Source organism: Lactuca saligna, chromosome 1 (assembly GCF_052625555.1).
Source record: "Lactuca saligna cultivar CGN05327 chromosome 1, ASM5262555v1, whole genome shotgun sequence".
In the NCBI taxonomy this organism is placed as follows: Eukaryota; Viridiplantae; Streptophyta; class Magnoliopsida; order Asterales; family Asteraceae; genus Lactuca; species Lactuca saligna.
This window is the reverse complement of record NC_136417.1, coordinates 194,694,746-194,715,662: the sequence shown is the minus strand read 5'-3', so window position 1 is coordinate 194,715,662 and position 20,917 is coordinate 194,694,746. Positions and strand designations below refer to the sequence as shown.

General features: G+C 34.4%; 3 protein-coding genes and 1 non-coding gene across 4 annotated transcripts; 1 reads left to right on the top strand and 3 right to left on the bottom strand.

The window, feature by feature from the left end:
• The first annotated feature begins 313 nt into the window (after positions 1-313).
• On the top strand, positions 314-6,439 carry LOC145014610 (ATP-dependent 6-phosphofructokinase 2-like). Its single transcript, XM_078973026.1, has 2 exons — positions 314-898; positions 5,442-6,439. Exons 1-2 carry the CDS (start codon positions 314-316, stop codon positions 6,264-6,266), a joined length of 1,410 nt encoding a protein of 469 aa, XP_078829152.1. The 3' UTR covers positions 6,267-6,439.
• A 513-nt stretch (positions 6,440-6,952) lies between these two features.
• LOC145047257 (DNA-directed RNA polymerases IV and V subunit 4-like) lies at positions 6,953-9,043 on the bottom strand. The gene is made up of 9 exons (XM_078995502.1): positions 8,911-9,043; positions 8,691-8,744; positions 8,334-8,381; positions 8,152-8,226; positions 7,991-8,065; positions 7,700-7,889; positions 7,500-7,533; positions 7,354-7,422; positions 6,953-7,192 (listed from the first exon to the last, which is right to left on the bottom strand). Exons 2-9 carry the CDS (start codon positions 8,737-8,739, stop codon positions 7,088-7,090), a joined length of 645 nt encoding a protein of 214 aa, XP_078851628.1. The 5' UTR covers positions 8,740-8,744; positions 8,911-9,043; the 3' UTR covers positions 6,953-7,087.
• Positions 9,044-10,584: 1,541 nt separating this feature from the next.
• On the bottom strand, positions 10,585-16,059 carry LOC145047247 (C2 calcium/lipid-binding and GRAM domain containing protein). The gene is made up of 9 exons (XM_078995492.1): positions 15,184-16,059; positions 13,865-15,082; positions 13,475-13,657; positions 13,119-13,402; positions 12,896-13,012; positions 12,546-12,808; positions 12,231-12,456; positions 11,870-12,136; positions 10,585-11,104 (listed from the first exon to the last, which is right to left on the bottom strand). The coding sequence occupies exons 1-9, from the start codon at positions 15,527-15,529 to the stop codon at positions 10,889-10,891; spliced, it is 3,120 nt and encodes a 1,039-aa protein (XP_078851618.1). The 5' UTR covers positions 15,530-16,059; the 3' UTR covers positions 10,585-10,888.
• Positions 16,060-20,395: 4,336 nt separating this feature from the next.
• Positions 20,396-20,502, bottom strand: LOC145028044 (small nucleolar RNA R71). The gene has a single exon (XR_013675801.1). It is a non-coding gene; the product is annotated as a small nucleolar RNA R71 (small nucleolar RNA).
• Positions 20,503-20,917: the final 415 nt, after the last annotated feature.

Here is a 20,917-nt window from a genome sequence, read left to right as displayed (position 1 = left end):
AAGGAGGACGAAGAAGAAAAAAAGGCTTTAAGTTCTTTCCAGTTATCAGCCTTTTCCGGTTATCGAAGCTTTCGACTTTCACTTTTTGGTTCAATCACTTTAAATGTTCACAAAACCTTTTTTTATATAAATTTTCAATTATGTCCCCTGTAAACTTCAATAATTTCATAAGCATGTCTATTAAAGTGGAGAAATTTTTGGTCGATGTACATGCAAAAACTGACAACAACGTACCACGTGTTGGATGATCTTATAAGGCTAATGCACACATCTTCCTTCCCTCCGTCGTCCTCAGTCGGTGTCTCATCTGACGATGTCATCCTCCGCTATGAACCCTCCGATCCAAGATCAACTTCAAACCCTCACAATTTCTCCCCTAACTGTCACCCTGAAACGCCTCCCCCACCTCACCGATGACCTCCCAAACCTCCAGACTCAGAACAACCCTTTACAAAACAACAGCTTTTACCATCTTTGTGATGACGGATTCTACATCTCCCATTCCGACGTCATCCTTCGTCAAATTGTGTTTGACTTTTCCGGTAACTTCCCTTCCTCCTCCCCGCACCTGGCCTACCACCGTGCTGGTCCACGAAAAGAGATCTTCTTCAATCCCAAACAAGTGTGTGTTGCCATCGTGACATGTGGCGGCCTTTGTCCTGGGCTTAACACCGTGATTCGTGAGCTTGTGGTGGGTTTGTGGGAGCTTTATGGTGTCCGGGAGATTTTTGGGATCAAAGCCGGCTACCGTGGGTTTTATTCCGGTGACCCCATTCGACTTGACCCAAAACTGGTTCATAACTGGCACAAGAGAGGAGGGACCGTACTCGAGACCTCTAGAGGTGGTTTTGATCTTCAAAAGATTGTTGATGCCATTCAAAATCGTCGCTTTAATCAGGTCTGTTTTCTTAAACCAAAATCGTCTCTCTTTATGGCTGTTTTTTAACTAGTATTATTCATATTTAGCATGGGCTTGAATCTAATATCAATTGTGGGTTTGATAGTGACAAGCCAAATTAGTGATAAAATAATGAATCCGTTGCTAAATGTCTATTTTAATAGTATATGTTATTTATTAGGGTCGAAATAAGTTTTATGTGGAGGTTATATAAGCATTAATATTAGTATAGACAATAGATAGATACAAAAAACCATGTGCGTTTAAGAGAGAACCTCTTCTTTTGGCAACAAACCGAAGTTTGCTATGAGATGAGGAAATAGAACTCAGACTTGTATTTAGGGCAATTTTCTTGTTGCATGCATAAAGGAGGGCTTGCAAAATGAATTCCTTTCACTCAAATGAGTCCAAAATTCATCCTAAAACAACTTTTAATCCTAGAGTCTTCCAAAATCCAAGAAACTTTGTGTATTAGCTACGAGGTATTTATGGCGACTCAATTGGGATGACATGTCGTCCCTAAAGTCATTCGGGATGAAATTTTTTAGTATTTGTGATGCTTTTTGTCATCCCGAATGGTTCCGATTTTTGTTCTGCTTAGTATTCAGGAAGGAGAACAAAGAAGAAAAAAGGGGTTTAAGTTCTTTTCTTGTTATCAGCCTTTTCCAGTTATCAAAGCGTTCGACTCTCCCTGTATGGTTCAAGCACTTTAAATGTTCACAAAATCTTTTTTTATAGAAAATTTCTCTTATGTTCCCCGTAAACTTCAATAATTTCATAAGCATGTCTATTAAAGTGGAGAAATTTTTGGTCGATGTACATGCAAAAACTGACAACAACGTACCACGTATTGGATGATCTTATAAGGCTAATTGCACACATATTCCTTCCCTCATTCATCCTCAGTCGGTGTCTCATCTGATAATGTCGTCCTCCGCCATGAACCCTCCGATCCAAGATCAACTTCAAACCGTCACAATTTCTCCCCTAACTATCACGCTGAAACGCCTCCCCCACCTCACTGACGACATCCCAAACCTCCAGACTCAGACCAACCCTTTACAAAACAACATCTTCTACCACCCATGCGATGACGGATTCTACATCTCCCATTCCGACGTCATCCTTCGTCAAATTATGTTTGACTTTTCCGATAACTTCCCTTCCTCTTCCTCTCACTTGGCCTACCATCGTGCTGGTCCCCGGAAAAAGATCTTCTTCGATCCCAAACAAGTATGTGCTGCCATCATGACATGTGGCGGCCTTTGTCTTGGGATTAACATCGTGATTCATGAGCTTGTGGTAGGGTATTGGGAGCTTTATGGTGTCCGGGAGATTTTTGGATCATAGCCGGCTACCGTGGGTTTTAGTCCGGTTACCCCTTTCGGCTTTACCCAAAACTGGTTCATAACTGGCACAAGGGAGGATGTACCGTACTCAAGACCTCTAGAGGTGGTTTTGATCTTCAAAAGATCGTTGATTCCATTCAAAATTGTCGCTTTATCAGGTCTTTTTTTTTCTTAAACCCAAATCATCTCTCTGTGTGGCTATTTATTAAATAGTATTATTCATATTTACCGTGGGCTTGAATCCAATATTGATTGTGGGTTAGAAGTGACAAACCAAATTAGTGCTAAAATAATGAATTCGTTGTTAATGTCTATTTTAATAGTATATGTTATATATTAGGACCAAAAGTAAGTTTTAAACGGAGGTTATATAAACATTAATATTAGTGTAGAAAATAGAAGGATACAAAAAACCATGTGCGTATAAGAGAGAACCTCTTCTTCCAGCAATAAACCAAAGTTTGCTATAAGTTGAGGAAAGAGAACTTAGACTTGTGCTTGGGGCAATTTTCTTGTTGCACGGATCAAAGAGGGCTTTCAACATGCATTCCTTTCACTCAAATGAGTCCAAAAATCATCCAAAAACAACTTTTAATCTTAGAGTCTTCCAAGCTCCAAGAAACCATTGAAAGGGGACCAAACAATGCATAAAACTCATAGATCTGGATGCTAAATTCATAAAGGTTGGAACTTTATATCGTACAGAGCTTAATGGCGTGTCTAGAAGGCTGAAACTTCACTGGATCTAGCTTTTCTTGGTACCTAATGACTTGTTTCTTCTTCAAGTTATACCATATGCACCAAATCTTCAAGATCTCGCAGGAGGCTAGTGTTTTCTTGCTTAGGATTTCAGGAGGTTGGAGGTTGGCGATGAGAGCAAACCCTCGAAGTTAGTGCCTTTAAATATGGCTTAAAGCTCAATATTTCTTAAGATTTCAAAGAAATAAGCTAAGGTTTCCTTGCTCATCCTTGTTTAGCTCTAACTTAGGTTCCACAGGGTATTTAAATGAATTTAGCTCATCCATACCTTCCTTCTCAAGTATGTATTTATCATAGGTTGTTTGCTTCAAGTGATTTCACCTTCACATTAACCCACATCTATAGTATGACGGTGACCCAAGGTAACTCATCTCAAATTCCTTGTTTATTTGTTGCTTGAAAAACTTCATTTCAACACTGCAAATTCCTATTACAAAAAGATCATCATCAATGTATACCCATTTATTATGAGTTTTCCATCTTTATTTCTTATGTAAAATTCAGACTCATGTCGGTATCTCCAAAAATCCAGGTTTTTTTATGCATTTATCTAAACATGAAATCCAAGCTCTATGAGTCTAAGGGATCCCAAAAAGTTCTTTTGGCAACTTGCATACTTTTCTTAGTTGGCCATTCTTCAAAAAAAAACCCTCCAACTGAGTTTCATATACTTTTTCTTCCAACTCTCCATTTAGACCATATCTATTAGTCTCATAATCGCAGTTGCTTGCCACATAGTTATCCTAGGCGGTAAAAAAATAAGAAATATTTGCATTTAAGAATTTGGTTGCAACTTTTGGGCATCCATAGTCCATTGAACTTTATAGAGTCCATTGGATTTTCACATCATCATTCTACATTCTATACAATTTTATCATTTTTTCTTGTAATGCATTGAACTCTATAAAGTTCAATGGAACATTATAAAAACTAATTTATAATATTTATTTTAGAATTCGAAAACTTTACTTTTTCTCGTTGAAGAATTCAATGATCATAAAACTTCAAATTTATTGAATGTGACATCTCATAATAGTAGAGTTTCATCCTTTTAATGACAATCAAATTTGCTAACCCATTCAACTCTCTATTGTGTATGCTGGTAGATGCTCCTGCAATCTTTTGAAGGCTTGGTTTCCAAGTTTAGATATAGTTTAGAATTAGATATTTTTACTTTTTTACTTTTTATTTTTAATATATATTTATTGAAAGTTTACAAAAAATCTATCAAAAATCATGATTTTAAGTCCCAATAAATGAAGTATGATATTAATATATGTTTTGTATATATTTTAAGGTCTTATATAAAATGTGTTGTTGATTGTGTTGGGGTGTTGATAATTGAAAAAAAAATGGTTGGTAGTATATATGGATGCGAGAGAACATATTTTAATGAAATAATAGCTTGTGACCCGTTGTTGATATACATACTTTAGAAACATTGGTTTTACATCAAGATTATGTACTATCCGTCCATTCTTGGACTAATAGAGCAAGTCAGACGTGTACTAATAAACATAGTCTTAGAAACATTGATTTTCTTACGCATAAAATCAGTATATACATTGTTTAATAAAAACATGATTATGCTTTATTACACATAATACTAACAACGTACTAACATTTTTTTTACCGATGATGCAACAAATAAAATGTATAGCGCACATTGCTAGGGAAATGTTAGTATGATACCATCATGGACAATAATTAGAGTGTATTGCTATTATCGTCAAAAACACATAAATACATTATAAATTTATAATGGTAGGAAAAAATATATAATGCTAAACTATATCGGGTAATTGTTATTCCTTTCCATTTTCCTTGATATTAACGGGGGCTAATTAAAGAAAAAAAAATGGCAACGTACTTCCCATGTTTTTATTTTATCCAATGTAATATTGTGCTTCATTATAATTTACCATTGTATGATAAGATTTTATCTATTATATCATTATACTTTTAAAAAAATAATTATTATAATATCATATTTTTAAAATTCCATTGAATTTATTATGAGTGAAAAATACTTTGTATGAAGAGTCCTATTATTTTTTTACTAGATATTTAGTTTATGGAAAAATCCTAACTTTTACTTTTTCAACAGAAAAATCTCATCATCTAATTTTATCTCATAATTTGTTATTTTTTGTATATAAAAAAAAAAAAAACAACTTGTCAGTAAACATAATTTGTATTTTTTGTATAAAAAAACAACTTGTCCGTAAATTTAGGTAAAATACCATATATAATTGGGATTTTTTTGTTTAAAAAATAAAATTAAACATTTTTCATAAATTATAATAAAATAATAAGACTTTCTTTTAATAATAATCTTATATTTTTTCCGTAAAAAAATGAAAATGTTAGAATAAACAAACAAATAAATTATTAACTTCATGTAGTAGGAATATTGATTGTATTTGTAAGTGTAGGTATACATCATTGGAGGAGACGGAACTCTACGAGGGGCAGTGAAGATATTCAATGAAATCCAACGGCGGAAACTAAATGTAGCAGTCGTCGGAATCCCGAAAACAGTAGACAACGACGTCGGAATCATTGACAGGTCATTCGGGTTCCAAACCGCGGTGGAGATGGCCCAAGAAGCCATAAGCGCGGCCCACGTGGAGGCGGAGAGTGCACCGAATGGGATCGGGCTAGTGAAACTGATGGGGCGTCACTCCGGGCACATCGCCCTGGATGCAACCCTAAGCAGTTGCGATGTTGATTGTTGTTTGATCCCGGAAAACAAGTTTTATCTGGAAGGGAAAGGGGGTTTGTTTGAGTTTCTTGGTATTCGTTTGAAAGAACACGGACATGCAGTGGTGGTGGTGGCGGAAGGGGCGGGGCAGGATATTATTCCGAGGAGTGATTCAGAGAAGCAAAAGACGGATGAATCAGGGAATCCGGTGTTCTTAGATGTTGGGGTGTGGTTGAATTCGGAATTGAAGAGATGGTGGGAGAGAGATCATAAAGGGGAGTTGTTTACAGTCAAGTACATAGATCCGACTTATATGATACGAGCTGTTACTGCGAATGCAACTGATAACTTGTATTGTACGCTTTTGGCACATTCCGCCATTCATGGGATTATGGCCGGGTATACGGGATTTGTCACCGGTCCGATCAACGGGAACTACGCTTACATTCCGATGGAGGACGTGGCTCAGGCCAAGAGTCCGGTTGGGACCAAAGACCATAAATGGGCTTGGGTTCGATCCATCACAGCTCAGCCTGATTTTCAGTTCACTACATAGACTCACTTTACTTCACACGATTTTCGAATCAATGGAATTCAAAGATGGAATCACTGAATTATATATTATAATCTTTTCTGACCCTATCTATCACTGGTTGTTTGGTTAGAAATGAAATGGATGGAATTCAATGCTCAAATCTAAATAATTTTATACTTTTATTTGTATTTAAATAGTTTTTCTTTATTGTAATCGTATATAATTGATTTTTTTTTTTTTTTATTTCGATATATAAAGATTAAACACAAAAAACGTAGGTACTTTTACTTCTTTGTGCTATAGCATTCATGGTATGTTAATTTGAAAAACATACCCAATGATAGCGATGTAATACAAATACAAAACACATGATTTTTCTGAAGTAGTATGATGTCGTAATTGTGGAAAGAAAATACTATAATTGGACAGATTTTATAAAGTACAATGTTTTGATAAAAAATATATATATATAAATACAATGTTGTGATAGAAAGAAATGGAAATAAGATGTTACAATATGTTTGCTTGCTATTTCTTGCATTTAGACCTATCGGCGTCAGTAGGTATTATTTTGGTGTTTTAACAAAAAAAGAATAGTGGACTTGAATTCCTTCCATCAAACATTTTTTTAGTTAATAAAAGGATTCCAATGGAATCTGATTTTCCAACTCCGTCTAATTCGCCAGCAAACCAAAAGCAATAGGAAAGAAACGGAAACGAGAGATAGATTAGAATGTTAGAATTTAGATAGATGTGGATTAGCAACAGAAGCATTGAAATCTATACACTAAAAACCAGAACAGAAAAACAAGCATCGGTTTTTTTTAAAACCATGGATTCCTTCAATCAAGGACTATAGCCTTTTTGGTGCTTTCCATCACAATTTTGAGCTTTTCCAGCTCAGTCAACGCACTTTTCAACGGCTCCTTCACTTTGCTTTTTTTCGCCTGAAAAACAACATAAGTATGATGTTGTAATTGTATTTCTATTTGGATGACATGGCAGCTATATTTGGATAGATTTTTCAAAGTATGATGTTGTAATTGTATTAGTATTAGAAAATAATAAACAAATCAATGAAAGCATGTTGCTATTTATAGCATTATACCTTTAATGATGGCATGAGACCAAAAGCTTCGCCAACAGATTCAACTGCAGTATTTGCAATGAGACATATCTGGGAATAATATAAAAAATTTCATAAGAAAAGAACAATTATATCAAAAAACAAGTTTTCGAGGTTTAGATTTGTACCTCGGCATCAGAAACACCGTGGTTCTTGAGAGGTCTAGATTTATTTGAGTTAAAGGATCAAAACAAATAACAAGCAACAATTTTTTTGTTATTAAGGCATATTGTACTTTAAAAAATGTACCTAGTTATAGCATTGCACTTTCAATTATTTTCTTATTAGGATGCTGTAATAAATGAATAAAAAAACAAATAAAGGATACTCCAATACTTTTCTAACAGAGTGAGGATCGGTGTAATGATTGCCTCTGGATGCATACTGCAATGCCCTATCAAATGAAATTGGGATTTTAATCGATGGATCCTTTGACAGTAACACCATGTGCTCTTGGATTCCCTGCAAGATTTGTGCAGCTTCACAATCCATCACACATGTCACATTCTCAGGAATCTCTGCACAAATTTACAAATACAAATCATTCAAGTTTCAAACTAGATAAATAAATGTATTGTTATTTTGTATTTCAGATAAAGTGAAAAAGAATACTACTAACCCTGTTCAACATTGAGCAAAAGTGCACGAGGTTCTTTTTTTCCAGAGCCTCCCTTATCTCCCTTTCCCCCTTTGCCTTGAGAATAAGCAGTACTCTTACTATATTAGCAATGTCTACTTTTTTTTATTGAAAGATAAGCAGATGAGAACAGTTGTATATACCTTTACCAGAATAGCCATCAGCCTTCCCATTAGATTTGCCATTTCCATTTGTCTCAAATTTTTCATCCAACATGTCTATGAAATGAAATATTATTATGAGTTAATGTTTCATGATTCAAGTGAAAACCATCTTGATTAGATTTACTGTAGAAAATACTAGTAATATGAAATGGGGTTAAAACCTTCGGAATCAAACTGAACTTTTCTTCCCTTGTCCTTTCCTTTAGAAGCTATACACAAAAGAATTTAAAAACACAGAAACAAGTAATAAGTAATAATTCATCCCCAAATAAATACCTACCTTCATAAGAGGCAAGAAATTCATTCAACAAAAAGGACTAAAAAAAAGGCAGATCCCAAAGAGAAGAGCATCCAACTATGTTGTGTACAAGAACAATACAAGGGTTGTTTTCTCGTCATCCCAATGTAAGAATTCAAACCCATAAAAAGAGATTTGATATGAAAGAAAAAACCCAAATTGAAGCAGAAAATGGAGAGAATATGGCGTCGCATTGCATTAGGGTTTTTTTCTCTTTTACCTGGAGATTTTAAAGCAGATTTTCCTCCCTTTTCTCCTTTCTCAGACATTTTAGCTACAAAAACATAGACGCAGTCAGAGAAACCAAGATTTTAGACATCGCTGTTAACCAAATTTTTCTTCACAAATACTAAAATAAAAGATTTTTTTTTTTTCATCATGTAGGATATGAAAGATGCATTAAAGAAATGAAGATCGAAGCTGAAAAGAAATGATTTTACCTTGGGAGTCAGGAAGACGAAGAAAAAAATGTTTAAGGTGACAGCAGTGCCGTCGATCTCTCCCTTTCCGGTTATCGGCCTTTGCCTAGAGAGAAGCGTTGCACTCTCAGTCTGGTACAACACTTTAAACGTTCACAAAACATTTTTTTTTTTTTTTTTTTTGTGAGAATTTCTTTTAATATTTATTTTTCTAAACTGGTAATTATGTTTATATTTTATAAAACTTATAATCTAATAATTATATTTATATTTTTATAAACCTTTAAATTACATGTATAAACTTATATAGATACAAAAATATTTAATTTAATCATTACTAATCTATTTTAAAATCAAAAATATTATCTTTAAATTAATTTCTAATTATCAAAACACTAATTAAATTATCACCTTATAATATTATCTTTCTCCCAAATCGATAGAAATATGGATGTATCCGAATGATAAGTTAGGATCAATATATCATTCATGAACCCGCCTAATAATCAACACATCAAAAATAGAGTTTGGATCCCCTGTTCAAAATCTGATATAAAGCTGTCATCAACCAAAATTAAATGTCTATATTGATAGCTACTTTTAAGATGTTGATCGATAACAAATTAAAGATCAATTGAGTTTGTATGTTTGGAGCTATTGATGTGTCATAAATTAAGTATATTTTAAGGGATATATTATTTATGTTGTTTATGTACACTTTTATATATATATATATATATATATATATATATATATATATATATATATATATATATATATATATATATATTTGTTATTTAAATGTTATAAAATCTCGTAAGGATCATCTACGATTCAAAATTCCTCAAAATGACTTACGGTGGTAGTATTGCCAACCATTAGGACCATTTATGTAATTTTGTCTTGTTTAAATGATAAACACATTCATAATAAACCCTCACAAAGTTATATCAATGTTAATCTTTATATCCATTTAGAATATGATGAAATATGCTAATTTATATTCATCTAGAAGTTGAGAAATAAGGAGCATGTGAATGACTTGCCCAAAGTCATCTTTAGGATGTATATATAAAGTTAGCAAACAAGTTTGTTTGTCGCATAAGTCCAAAAAATGTAACCTCCTCAAAAAAAAAAAAAAAAAAAAAAAAGTTTAGTAACATTTCAAATAGATCTATCTGGACCATCTTCTATTCAAAGTCGTATATGAAATCTTTAAACACTTACAAGTTACAACTTGGCTCTGTACAAAGTTTTTGTTTTTAATACAAAAAGTGATTCTTCCAACAAATAATGCATTACCAACAAATGTGTAAGATTGTTTCCATTTATACAAACCCTTGTACTTTGGATCATGATATTGTGATAAACATTATATAAATCGCTCTTTTCCTAAAATGTTCTAATGTGGTGATATTATAATGACCATTTTATGCATCTTCAAGAAAACCCCTTATGAGCTTTTATCATGATTAAAACTCTGTTAGGGGATGTTTATAATGCTTGATGATTCTAATCTCTTAATGGTTCAGAAAAACCAGTATTCTTTAACCATTCAAAGGCTTTTTACGTTCAGATTCAGATTCAAGGTGACCTATGAATGATCTTATTCAGAGTTTATCCTTGATCATCTTACTGCTAGAATAAGCATACACGGACAACAAATGACAATAAAGGAGCTTTAGAAGGAGATGATGATAGCAAGCATGTGTAGTAGTATTAGTATACTATAAAAGTCTTTACATTTAAAAGGATTTATTCGTGGTAGTAAGTAATAGAGTGTATAAACCTCGAGTCTAGGCTACTTTCCTACACTTGTACACAAGTAACTACACTGGCTTTCCAAAATTGATTCCAAATGAAATGGGGTTGGGGGGTTATTACAATTGACAACTATACAAAATACAAAGCGCTATCTATGATATGCTAGACAATTGGCTTACAAATTACAAAATGTCTGTCTATATATAATAAATATATCGAATGATTTGATTTGAGTCTAGGTTGAGTCCTGCATCTGTTGTTTTCCTGCTACAAATTCCTTCTCAATTGTACTAAACATGATCATCATACGATCTTGGAGATTCGCATGTATGTTTTTTGTGATCTTTTTCTTATGTTTTGTGCTTTTTAACCATGCAATCCCAAAATACACCACCACTTTACATCCAATGGATCTTGAAGCTTGATCCTCTATTTGGTACTTGGTATGAAGCTGTCAAAATAATTACTTCATATAATTCTCTATAATGCCATCTTGCTTACGTTTATTTTTATTACAGCATTCTACTTTGAAAAAATTATCAAATTATAACCACTATACTTCCAATTTTTTTTTCTTATCATAGCAGTGAAAGTTACATTGTATTGTGAGCATATTTCTACAATCGGGTAGATTTTTAAGTATAATGCTGTAATAAGAAAAAATGGGAATAGGATGTTACAGTAAACAAATCAATGAAAGCAAACTGCTATTTCTTTCATTTCAACCCAACACGTTAATATATTAAGAAATAGCAATGTACTTTCATAAAATTGTGTATTTCAGCATCCGACTTTCTTTTCTTTCTCTTACAACATTGTATTTTCATTTTCTTTTTCTTATTAAAACATTGTACTTGGAAAAACCCAACCAATTATAGCATTGCAGATTGTACTTTAAAAAAAAAATCTTATTGAATGATATCACCGTAATTAGGTATATGTTTGAAGTATAATGTTGTAATAAGAAGAAATGAACGTATGATGCTATAAAACAAAAAGCGCATTGCTATATTAAGAAATGTCAATGTACTTTGATCGATTTGCATATCATACTTTCATTTGTTTCTATTTCGGCATTGAGCTCTGAAAAATCTACCCAATTATAGGATTGTACTTACGCTATAAACGGATAGATGAGTATGAGTGTGTGTGTGTGTGTGTGTTTTTTAAATAATAATAATAATGTAATTAATAAGAGGAAGGAACTGGTATTTACGGTGAAATAATCGCCAAGTGGGACCCCGTGGAGAGTGGTGACCTCTTCGACAAGCCAACCGTTTCGGTCTCTGGATTTTTGTTGAGTGGTGGTGACTTCACCTCCATAACGAGAGACGCTGATGTCAAATTTGTAATAAGTCTGTCTCTGATAAACATCCGGCTTTTCAAACTCCCATGGGCTCGTTGAATAATTCACACAGTGCGCCCTGTCCATTGCTCTCCGCTCCAACTCACTCCCACTAAACAGCTCCATCACAAAATTCGACTGCAACACAATTTTGGAAATCAATCACAATGTTTTCCTAAAATAAAATAAAATATATATATATATGCAAACAACTCCAAGTATAAGGACTCACAGGGACTGAAAGAACAGAGGAGTAGACAACAGACAGGCTGACATCTTGAATGCCTAAAAAGGATCCGCTTTCTTCGCTCTGAAGGGTTTTGTTATCGGAGTCATCATCACTTCTAATGGATGATGTCGATTCCTCTTCAACCATTTTATCATCAGATTCCTCTTCAGCAATTAGCGCCTTCTGCTCAGGACTCAACGCTCTAGCCCTCCACAGAGCCATGATTGTCCTATTATCACCCAAAATCACAACATATTTGTTCTTAAATACCAATCTACTTTCATTTTTTTTTATTTAAATAAATAAATAAATAAATACCTGTGTGCAACATTGAAAGACACAAAAGACTGGAAATGAAATCTGAGCCTGCCTTGTGGGTCTTGTGTCTTTGCACCATGCTTTGCATCCAAGCCTTTGCCTGGAAGTAATGTTATGACGACAATTGGACTACCCATTGATGACAAAGTAGGTGGGACCACTTGAATATCTTCTATGTCCTCCCATAGAAAATAAAAGTTTGTCTTGTGTCCAAATATGTCCCCATGGAACCCTATTATTCTTGCTGACAAAAACAAACGACCCTGCACCAAAAAACATAATTTCTCGCTTATTACCACGAAAATGAGCATATATTTGGAATGCTTGTGTCAAAAAAAAAAAAAAAACACCTGGAGGGGCATTTTACGCTTCAAATGACATGTAAAATCATTTATCAAAAACTCTTCCGGTGGAAGCTTAAAGAGCTTCTGAAATGCGGAGTTTGTTTGAGGAGAGCGTAATTTTATCTGGATAATTTAAAAAAAAAAAAAAAAAAAAAAAAAAAAAAAAAAAAAAAGTTAAATCGCAAAAAGCGAGCAAATCAAAGAAGAAAATAAAAAGAAAAGAAATTACCTTCTTTCCAACCTCTTTTTCCATCTTGGTCAAATATTCTTTGATGATATTGCTACCTCTTGTATTATTCAAAAAAATCCTCAAATGCAATTTAGATTGACAGGCCTGTGCTAACTTCCCTTGAAGAGGAATCCAGACATCCCCCAAATCAGAAATATTTGTTTTTACAAAATTTATTTGAGTTCGCCCCAAAGACACAGCTTCATCAAAAGGCCCATCAAAATCATAAACCTCAACATCCAAAGTGGATGGAGGGTCATCCATTGCATCAAATTCAAATATTTCTGCATCAACAAAAATATATAACATTTCAAATGAGGGCGTTTATGTCTTTTTCAAAAATCACACTGACTCACCATTCCAACGAGGATCGGATTTTTGGAATTTTATTGAGCTGCTTCTTGTTTTCCCATTGCATGTGAAGACAACGTATGGATCAGATAAGCAACTTGAATCAACAGCTGCTAAATTGCTTCCTTCAACCAATGCAACAGTCAGCAACCATCCATCCCCTTGTGCTTTTATTCCATGATCACCACCTGCAAATTACAATTTTCAATTTTCAAATACGGTATTATCAAAATTACCATTTTACCCTTACATACTAAATACCAACAATATTCGTCGATTTTAGCATATGAGAGGAGTTGGAAGGAAAAAGACAAAATGAAAAATAGGTAAAGTAACCCCATTAGGTCGTTAACTCCAAATTGAATGAAAAAAAAAAAAAAAGCAATTATTTATACCTTTTTGCACCCTAGCCTGCATAAAGCGTGATATGAGATACATAACTCTTTCAGCTTGAAGAACCAAAACTCCACAGACAACAACTTCCCCAATTGAATCTGGTAAATCCAAGCCACCAAATTCAAGGCCTTGAATGGTACTAGGCATGGCTAAAAACAGATGCACAAGCACATACAATCCCATGAAGAAAGTGGAAATCACAGTGAAATTAGCAAAATATTGAACAGCAAGCTTCCAATCTGACTGTGTTTCCACCTGTAAAGATGCCAAAGCCTGTTCTTTTTCTGATCCAAAATCTTTCAAATCAACCACCTTCAGCTTCTCACCCAACAAACCCCCAACCTGCTCAAAACTATCCTTCACACCCTGGCGGGCCCCACCTTCAATCATACCCTTCATCATTGTGTTATGCAAGAAATTCATCCGCCATGAAACCACCAAATGAGAACACTCTTCCCCTGATGGAAGCTCGGGTCCTGGAGAAATGGAGGTCATAACCTCAACCCTGTAATTGCTTGCATATGGAGCTTCTGGAGTGTTCACACTTGCTAAAACTGCAAAACATTTTCCATCTGCTTTCAGATACGTTTGATCTTCAATTGCTTTTATTGCTTTTATCAGCCTGGATGCTGCTTTCACGTATGTAACCACTCTTTTTAGACTGCTGCTTTCTGTGTCGAATTTCCATGGTCCCACTTGAAGATCTGTACTTCCTTGAATCTCTGCTAATTGTTTCAGATAGTTTGATTCGGATGAGAAGATGAAAGAATTCAATTCAGATGGTGAAATCGCATACATCTGATCCAACATCACCCCTCCGGGTAAATTAGCAGGCATCTCCCTGCCTTCATCTTTCTCTTCCATGTTTTTCATTAGTTCTCCAAAGTTTGCAGATAAGATTTGTTCTTCAGTTTTGTCCTCGGATACCTCTGAGTCGTCGGTTTCGGGCACCTCGGGTAGCTCGGTCAGTTTAGTAGAGACGGATTGTAGGATGGGTTCGTTGTTTCTGTTGAAAATCTGAGAAAGCAGACTTGAAATCTTCTCTTTGTTTGTTTTCTCCTCTTTCATAGGCGCAGCAGCTTCTTCTGGCCTCATTGGAGATGACATTCGTGAACTGGTGGAAGACCTTGCAGGCGACATTGATCCGTTCTCAGCTTGTGGTTGCAAGTCCGATTGAGGGTTATTTTGGGAAAAACATACCGTCAGAAGAATTTCGCCTGGTAAAAATCATTCAATTCATACATTTCAAAACAAGATCTGTATGTATTACATACATAAAATAACAGAGAGTAAGTAAGTAAGTAAGTAAGAAGATTACCGCATTCTTTGAACTTGGATTTCTTCTTGGGCTGCAAACGATACCATATAGTACCAAGGGATTTGTCAACAGTATCGAAAACCTGAGAAATGGGGATTTTAATGCTGCCAACAAAATCATCATTGAAGTACTTATCTTCATTCAAGACAGTAACAACAAGCTGCTCCTTCAAATCCTCCACCTTGAAGCTAAACTCATCGCACCAAGAAGGGTTCAAGCACTTTTTCACCACTTTAGTCTTGAACCTCTGGCTCCCTAGTTTTAATTTCACGTATGGATCAATGGAACCATTTGGATCTATTGCAGGTAGATTCTTGGCTTCAATCACACGAACTAACAGCTTCATATCCAATCAGCACGATACAAACTTCGGAGTAATGTTAATGTGAAGTAAATTGCAATCGGTAGAGATCACGGAAGTGGATTGACGTTTGCCGAAGAGGGGCACATTGTAGTAGAGATCAATGAACTCCGTGAACTCAGCATAGGGGGGGAAGGTCAACCAAAAACCCAGAAATTTGATAAAATGATTTACAAAGCGGAATATAACGAAACTGGAAAAGGGTCTTGGAGATTCTTCAAGTCTGAAAAGGAGCAATGGAATAAACAAACCAAAAACCCAGAAAATTGATGAGATGATCGAGGGGATCAATCAAGAAATTGGGACAAACGAAGTGGATGAATTTGGAGAAAACAGCAGAAACGAAATGACAAGAAATTGGCGACGATTTGAAGAACAGTGGAAAAGATTGATTGATCGAGGAAGAAGAAGAAGAAGGGTATTGTTGAATTCAATTCAATTTTTGTAGCAGACGACGGGAGGAGACTTTGATCTATTTTTATTTTTCCTGAGAACATTTAAATATAAAATATTAATAAATAATAACCACCATCACCATGTGGCATGTAGTTCATATTTCATTTCCTTGGTTTATCTATCTTTTTTTGTTCTTTTTCTTTTTCTATCTATGTTATTCAAATACGGATTGCGCGTCTCTCTTTGGAACCATTTGACTTTTTGGAAACTTTCTCACATCTTTTAGTTTTGTTCATTATTAGTTCACCAAATTAGGTTTTTTTTTTTTTTTTTGTTCTTTATTTATATATATTTAAATTAGGTATGTTTTTTTCTTTATTTACATATATTTTAATAAATAGAGTTTGTAAACAGATTAGATAGAATATATATATATATATATATATATATATATATATATATATTCAAATGTTTTTAGCAAATATTATGTGCCTAAATGTTCCAATCAGAATTTAGGAAAAAAGAAATCATTAATTAAATAATAAATGGTAACTTAGTCATTTTACCTTTATAAACCAAAAATAAATGTTGTATATTTGGAAAATCATTAAATGAGTATCACAAATCCTTTTTAAATCGTTGTTCATCTCACTAACCCTAATCTTTGTTCTTTTCTTTTTTCGATCGGCATGCACATGAGAGACCCGATTTCTTGTTCCTCCCTCTTCATCAGATCGAGAAGGCATCGGGCGATCGAGAAGGCATCGTGGCTGGTCTTAATCTGTTGGTCTCTTTTTCCTTATTCCACGGATATTGTTGGTGTTGATCTCATGGAAGGGGTTCCTCCTGATTTGGAACCTGATGTTATTATGAAAAAAGAAAGGGGAAAAATGTGAACCCGAGAAACAAGCTGAAAATCGATTTTGGTGAGGCTTCTAAGTTACCGTTTGATCCTTTGAAAGCTAAATCAGTCACTCTTCTTGTCAATAAGTTTGAATCAGAAGTGAAATCTCTTGTGATAAAAGGATCGAGTGATGTGAGTAAATCTAAAGGCCCTAGGTCTGGAGTGAATTTGGTGGATTCCCTTTTGGATGTTGGATGTGATGCGATTTCTATTGAGAATAAGGGCTTGGGATTAACGAATGGTTCTGAGGGTGCTGTGATGGGATCGAAGATTTCTTCTAAAGTGGTTATGGCTGATATATCTGGTTCTCTAATGGTTAATCATGTCATTCGCAATCCCATTAAGGAGGATGAAGTGATAGAAGGTTTGAGCTCCCATGTGCTTGAAATTGAAAAAGACATTGAGAAACCAATTATTTATTTAATGCCTACCAATTGTTTGTTAAAAATCCTAAGAGACAAGATTTTTGTTTTTCATGTTTTTCACAGGTTTCAAGATTGACCAAGGGATAAGTTGTCATTATTGAGAATTTAAAGAAAGTTTCATGATGCATACCAACTGCTCGATAAAATGCTTAAATCAGGTTTCTATCCAATCTTTTTATATAAGTTCAACTATTTTTTTTGGCAAATATAAATGGTTTCTTCATAAAGGTTTTTGTTGTAAGCAAGGTGTTTAACAAAACTCTTGGATCAACTTTTTTTCAATTATATTATAAATTGTTTTGCAGGACCATGGAAGTATCAAATCTGTTAATTTTTTTTATTCATTTGATTGTTAATAAATTGAGAGGATAAAAATCTGTTAATTTTTTTTTATTCATGTCTTCTGATTATGGTTTTGGTTAATTATTTATATATTGATAATAAATTCTGCTAGAATTTTACTGTTTTAATTTGATAAAATTTTAATATTTATATGTTGATAATGTATTCTAACAGAATTTTACTATTGCATTCTAACAGAATTTGTGATAGAAATGGCTTGAAGAACTGATGGGAAAGGTTTGAAGAATGAATTAAAGAATTATCACACTTAATGTCTAAGAATGTTGTTATTTTTTAAGAATTACACTTGTTATTCTTTCAGAATTGTAACGCCCCGATTCTCAGGTATGATTTAAATAAGATTTCTTGGGTTAAGGCCTACTCGACGATTTGTCGCCCTACTCGTCGAGTAGCAGCAGGGGTGGGATTGCGTGATAAGTGACTGATATTTGCATATTTAGTCTTATATTAAGCATAGATTTTTATCATTTATTAGATAAATTATTGCATTTCATGGACAAAAGATACTTAAAAGTGTTTGAATTATGTTTTCAGTCCAAAGTTTAAGCTTGGAAGCAAAAGGAAGCAGGAGAAGCGGTTTGGAGCTCGGGAATTGAACAAAGAAGAAAAACCACCAAAAACAACACCTACTCGGTAAGTAGGGTCGCCTACTCAGCGAGTTCGAGCGAAGGATCGAGAAGATAAAGACTTCGTGACTTACCGTACATGGGATTTAAGTGATGGACTCGGTGAGTCAAACATGGACTCGACGAGTCGGGTCGAATCTATAAATACGGCTTTCCAGATCGACATTCAACATTCTGGAACCCTTGGGGAGAAGCAAGCTGTGAATAAGAGCTAGGAGAGACCTAAAGAACGAAGATACCACCTAGAATTCAATCCCGAAGGAGATTTGAGGCAAATCTACATCATTGTACTTAATCTTTTGTTTTCCATTATGGCTAGACAATTAGAATTTGTTTTTATGCTGTTTATCACCTCAAACATGAGCTAAAACTCTTAAACTTCTGTTTGGGGATACAATATTGATACTATGGATTGATTATTATGGTAGGATTAATTCAATGTTGGTGATTTTGTTGATTTTAGCTTGTTAAAGAACCTTATGTGTGAATGATAACTATTTTTCTGTTAATAGGAAGATAATTAGATAGCATGAACATCTTTTAATTATCAACCTCATATGTTATGTGACCACTTTTTCATATGTCTAGGATTAATGAACATGAAACTAGAATTAATAAGAAAAATAGGTAAATTCATGTGTGAGCTTGTGTGATGACCATCAACAAGAAGTTAACTAAAGGACCAAATTAGTTAGCTATTACAAGTCTAAATTAACCCGAATAAATAATCTAGTGAATTAAATTAAATTAGACAACTGATCACTGTTTGAGTTAGTTTGTTCTCTAAGGATTAGTGCAGCGAATGTGAATCTAATTACTTTAATCGGTAACCAATAGAAGAATTAATCCATTGCACTATCACCATAATATCAACCATATGATCAATTGAGTTGAACTAAACAAAAGTCCTTCCCATTATTGAATTTAGTTAAATCTTTGTTCTTCTAGTTTTTAGATTAAGTGTTAGTTAATAAGTTTCTAGTCTTGTAAAACTAGAGAGAAAAACCCTTAGTTATTAATAAAGTTAGATAAAATTAGTTTTTAGTTTTAAGTTATCGTTCCCTGTGTTCGATACCCTACTTATTTAGCTTTACCACAATTGATAGGTCCACTGCCTTTGTGTGTTATTTTATAAATAAAAGTAGGTTTAAAACTAGTTAAGTTTACACACATCAAGTTTTTGACGTCGTTGCCGGGGAACGGTTCTAAATTAGCACTAATTTTTATTTTTATCGATCATTTGTGTGGGATTTATCTAACACAGAGTTAATTCTTAGGTAATTTGGTAATTAGTATAGGTTTTAATAAATATCTGTTTTATTAGTTAATTAGAAAAAAAAAAGTTGCCTTGAACTCGCCGAGTGCACTCGTGCCAACTTGGCGAGTCCATCGCTGTTACAGTTTTAATTTTAATTTTATTTTTGTTCTTTTTACGCGTTTTTTTATTTTGTTTGCAGTTGTTTCATGACCTGAGGATCTGATACACCTCTGGTCCCTCCTCTAGAAGACCCAGAATCCGCACTTAGGAGGAACAAAGGAAAAGCCGTTGGAGAATCCGTTTCTTCAAAGAACTCACCACTAAAGAACCTCAAGTCCGTTTTCAGCAAGAAGAAGAGCAGCAAATCAGGATCATCCAACGCCTCTTTAGCAATTGAAGACCCAATTATAGAAGTCATCGAGTACGAGACCGAAGGAGAAGAAGATCTCACTTTCGGACACGAATCCGACTTTGAAGACGATTTAGCTATCACTATGGCTAACATCGATGAAATCCCCATGGAGGAATAGAAGAAGAGGATGTGTGACGACACCGGACCGGGACTTATGCAACCCACAATTCCCACTACTGCCACTTTCGAACTAAAAGGGCCACATACTCGCTCAACTTAAGGAGATACCCTTCTATGGAAAAGACCACGAAGATGCCTACAAGCACTTGGATGAAGTAAATGGTGTCGCTGACTATTTCAATGTACCAAATGTGCCACGCGAGACTCAGCTACTTTGCATGCTTCCAGTTACATTCAAAGGTGCTGCAAAAGACTGGCTCAAGTCACTTCCTCCCGGGTTAGTCACCACATGGTCCAAGATGAAAGAAGAGTTCATAGACCATTTTTGCCCACCTTCCAAAATAGACAAGTTAAAGAAAGCCATTGTCAACTTCGAGCAACAACCCGGAGAATCTCTTTATGAGGCATGGGAAATGTACAAAGGTCTTCTCAGAAATTGCCCACACCATGACCTTGTTGGATTAGTGTCTAATTCCATAACTATTTTGGTATGTACTTGACCCGATGGTGCATGGTCCTTTTGGGTTGCCTTCACCAAAGCAACTTGATTGGAGAAATAAATAAAGAGAGAGAGAGGTTACTATGATTTATTAATATGTTATAAGAATAATATATTAAAGGAGAAATCATATTTGCTTAATTAATATTGGTCAATAATTAATTAGGAATTAATTTTGTGATCAGGTGTAATTAATTAAACTAGAGGGGCTGAATTGTAATTATGTGATAGTTACAAAATATGGTAATGGTTATCCTAAATATGGGTTGAACGAATTCAAGGAGATAAGGATCCTTGAAATCGTCCAAAGGATAAAGGATAAGGGTTTTCAAGGCTTCCATATGCTAGAATTAGGGTTTGAAGTCTTGGA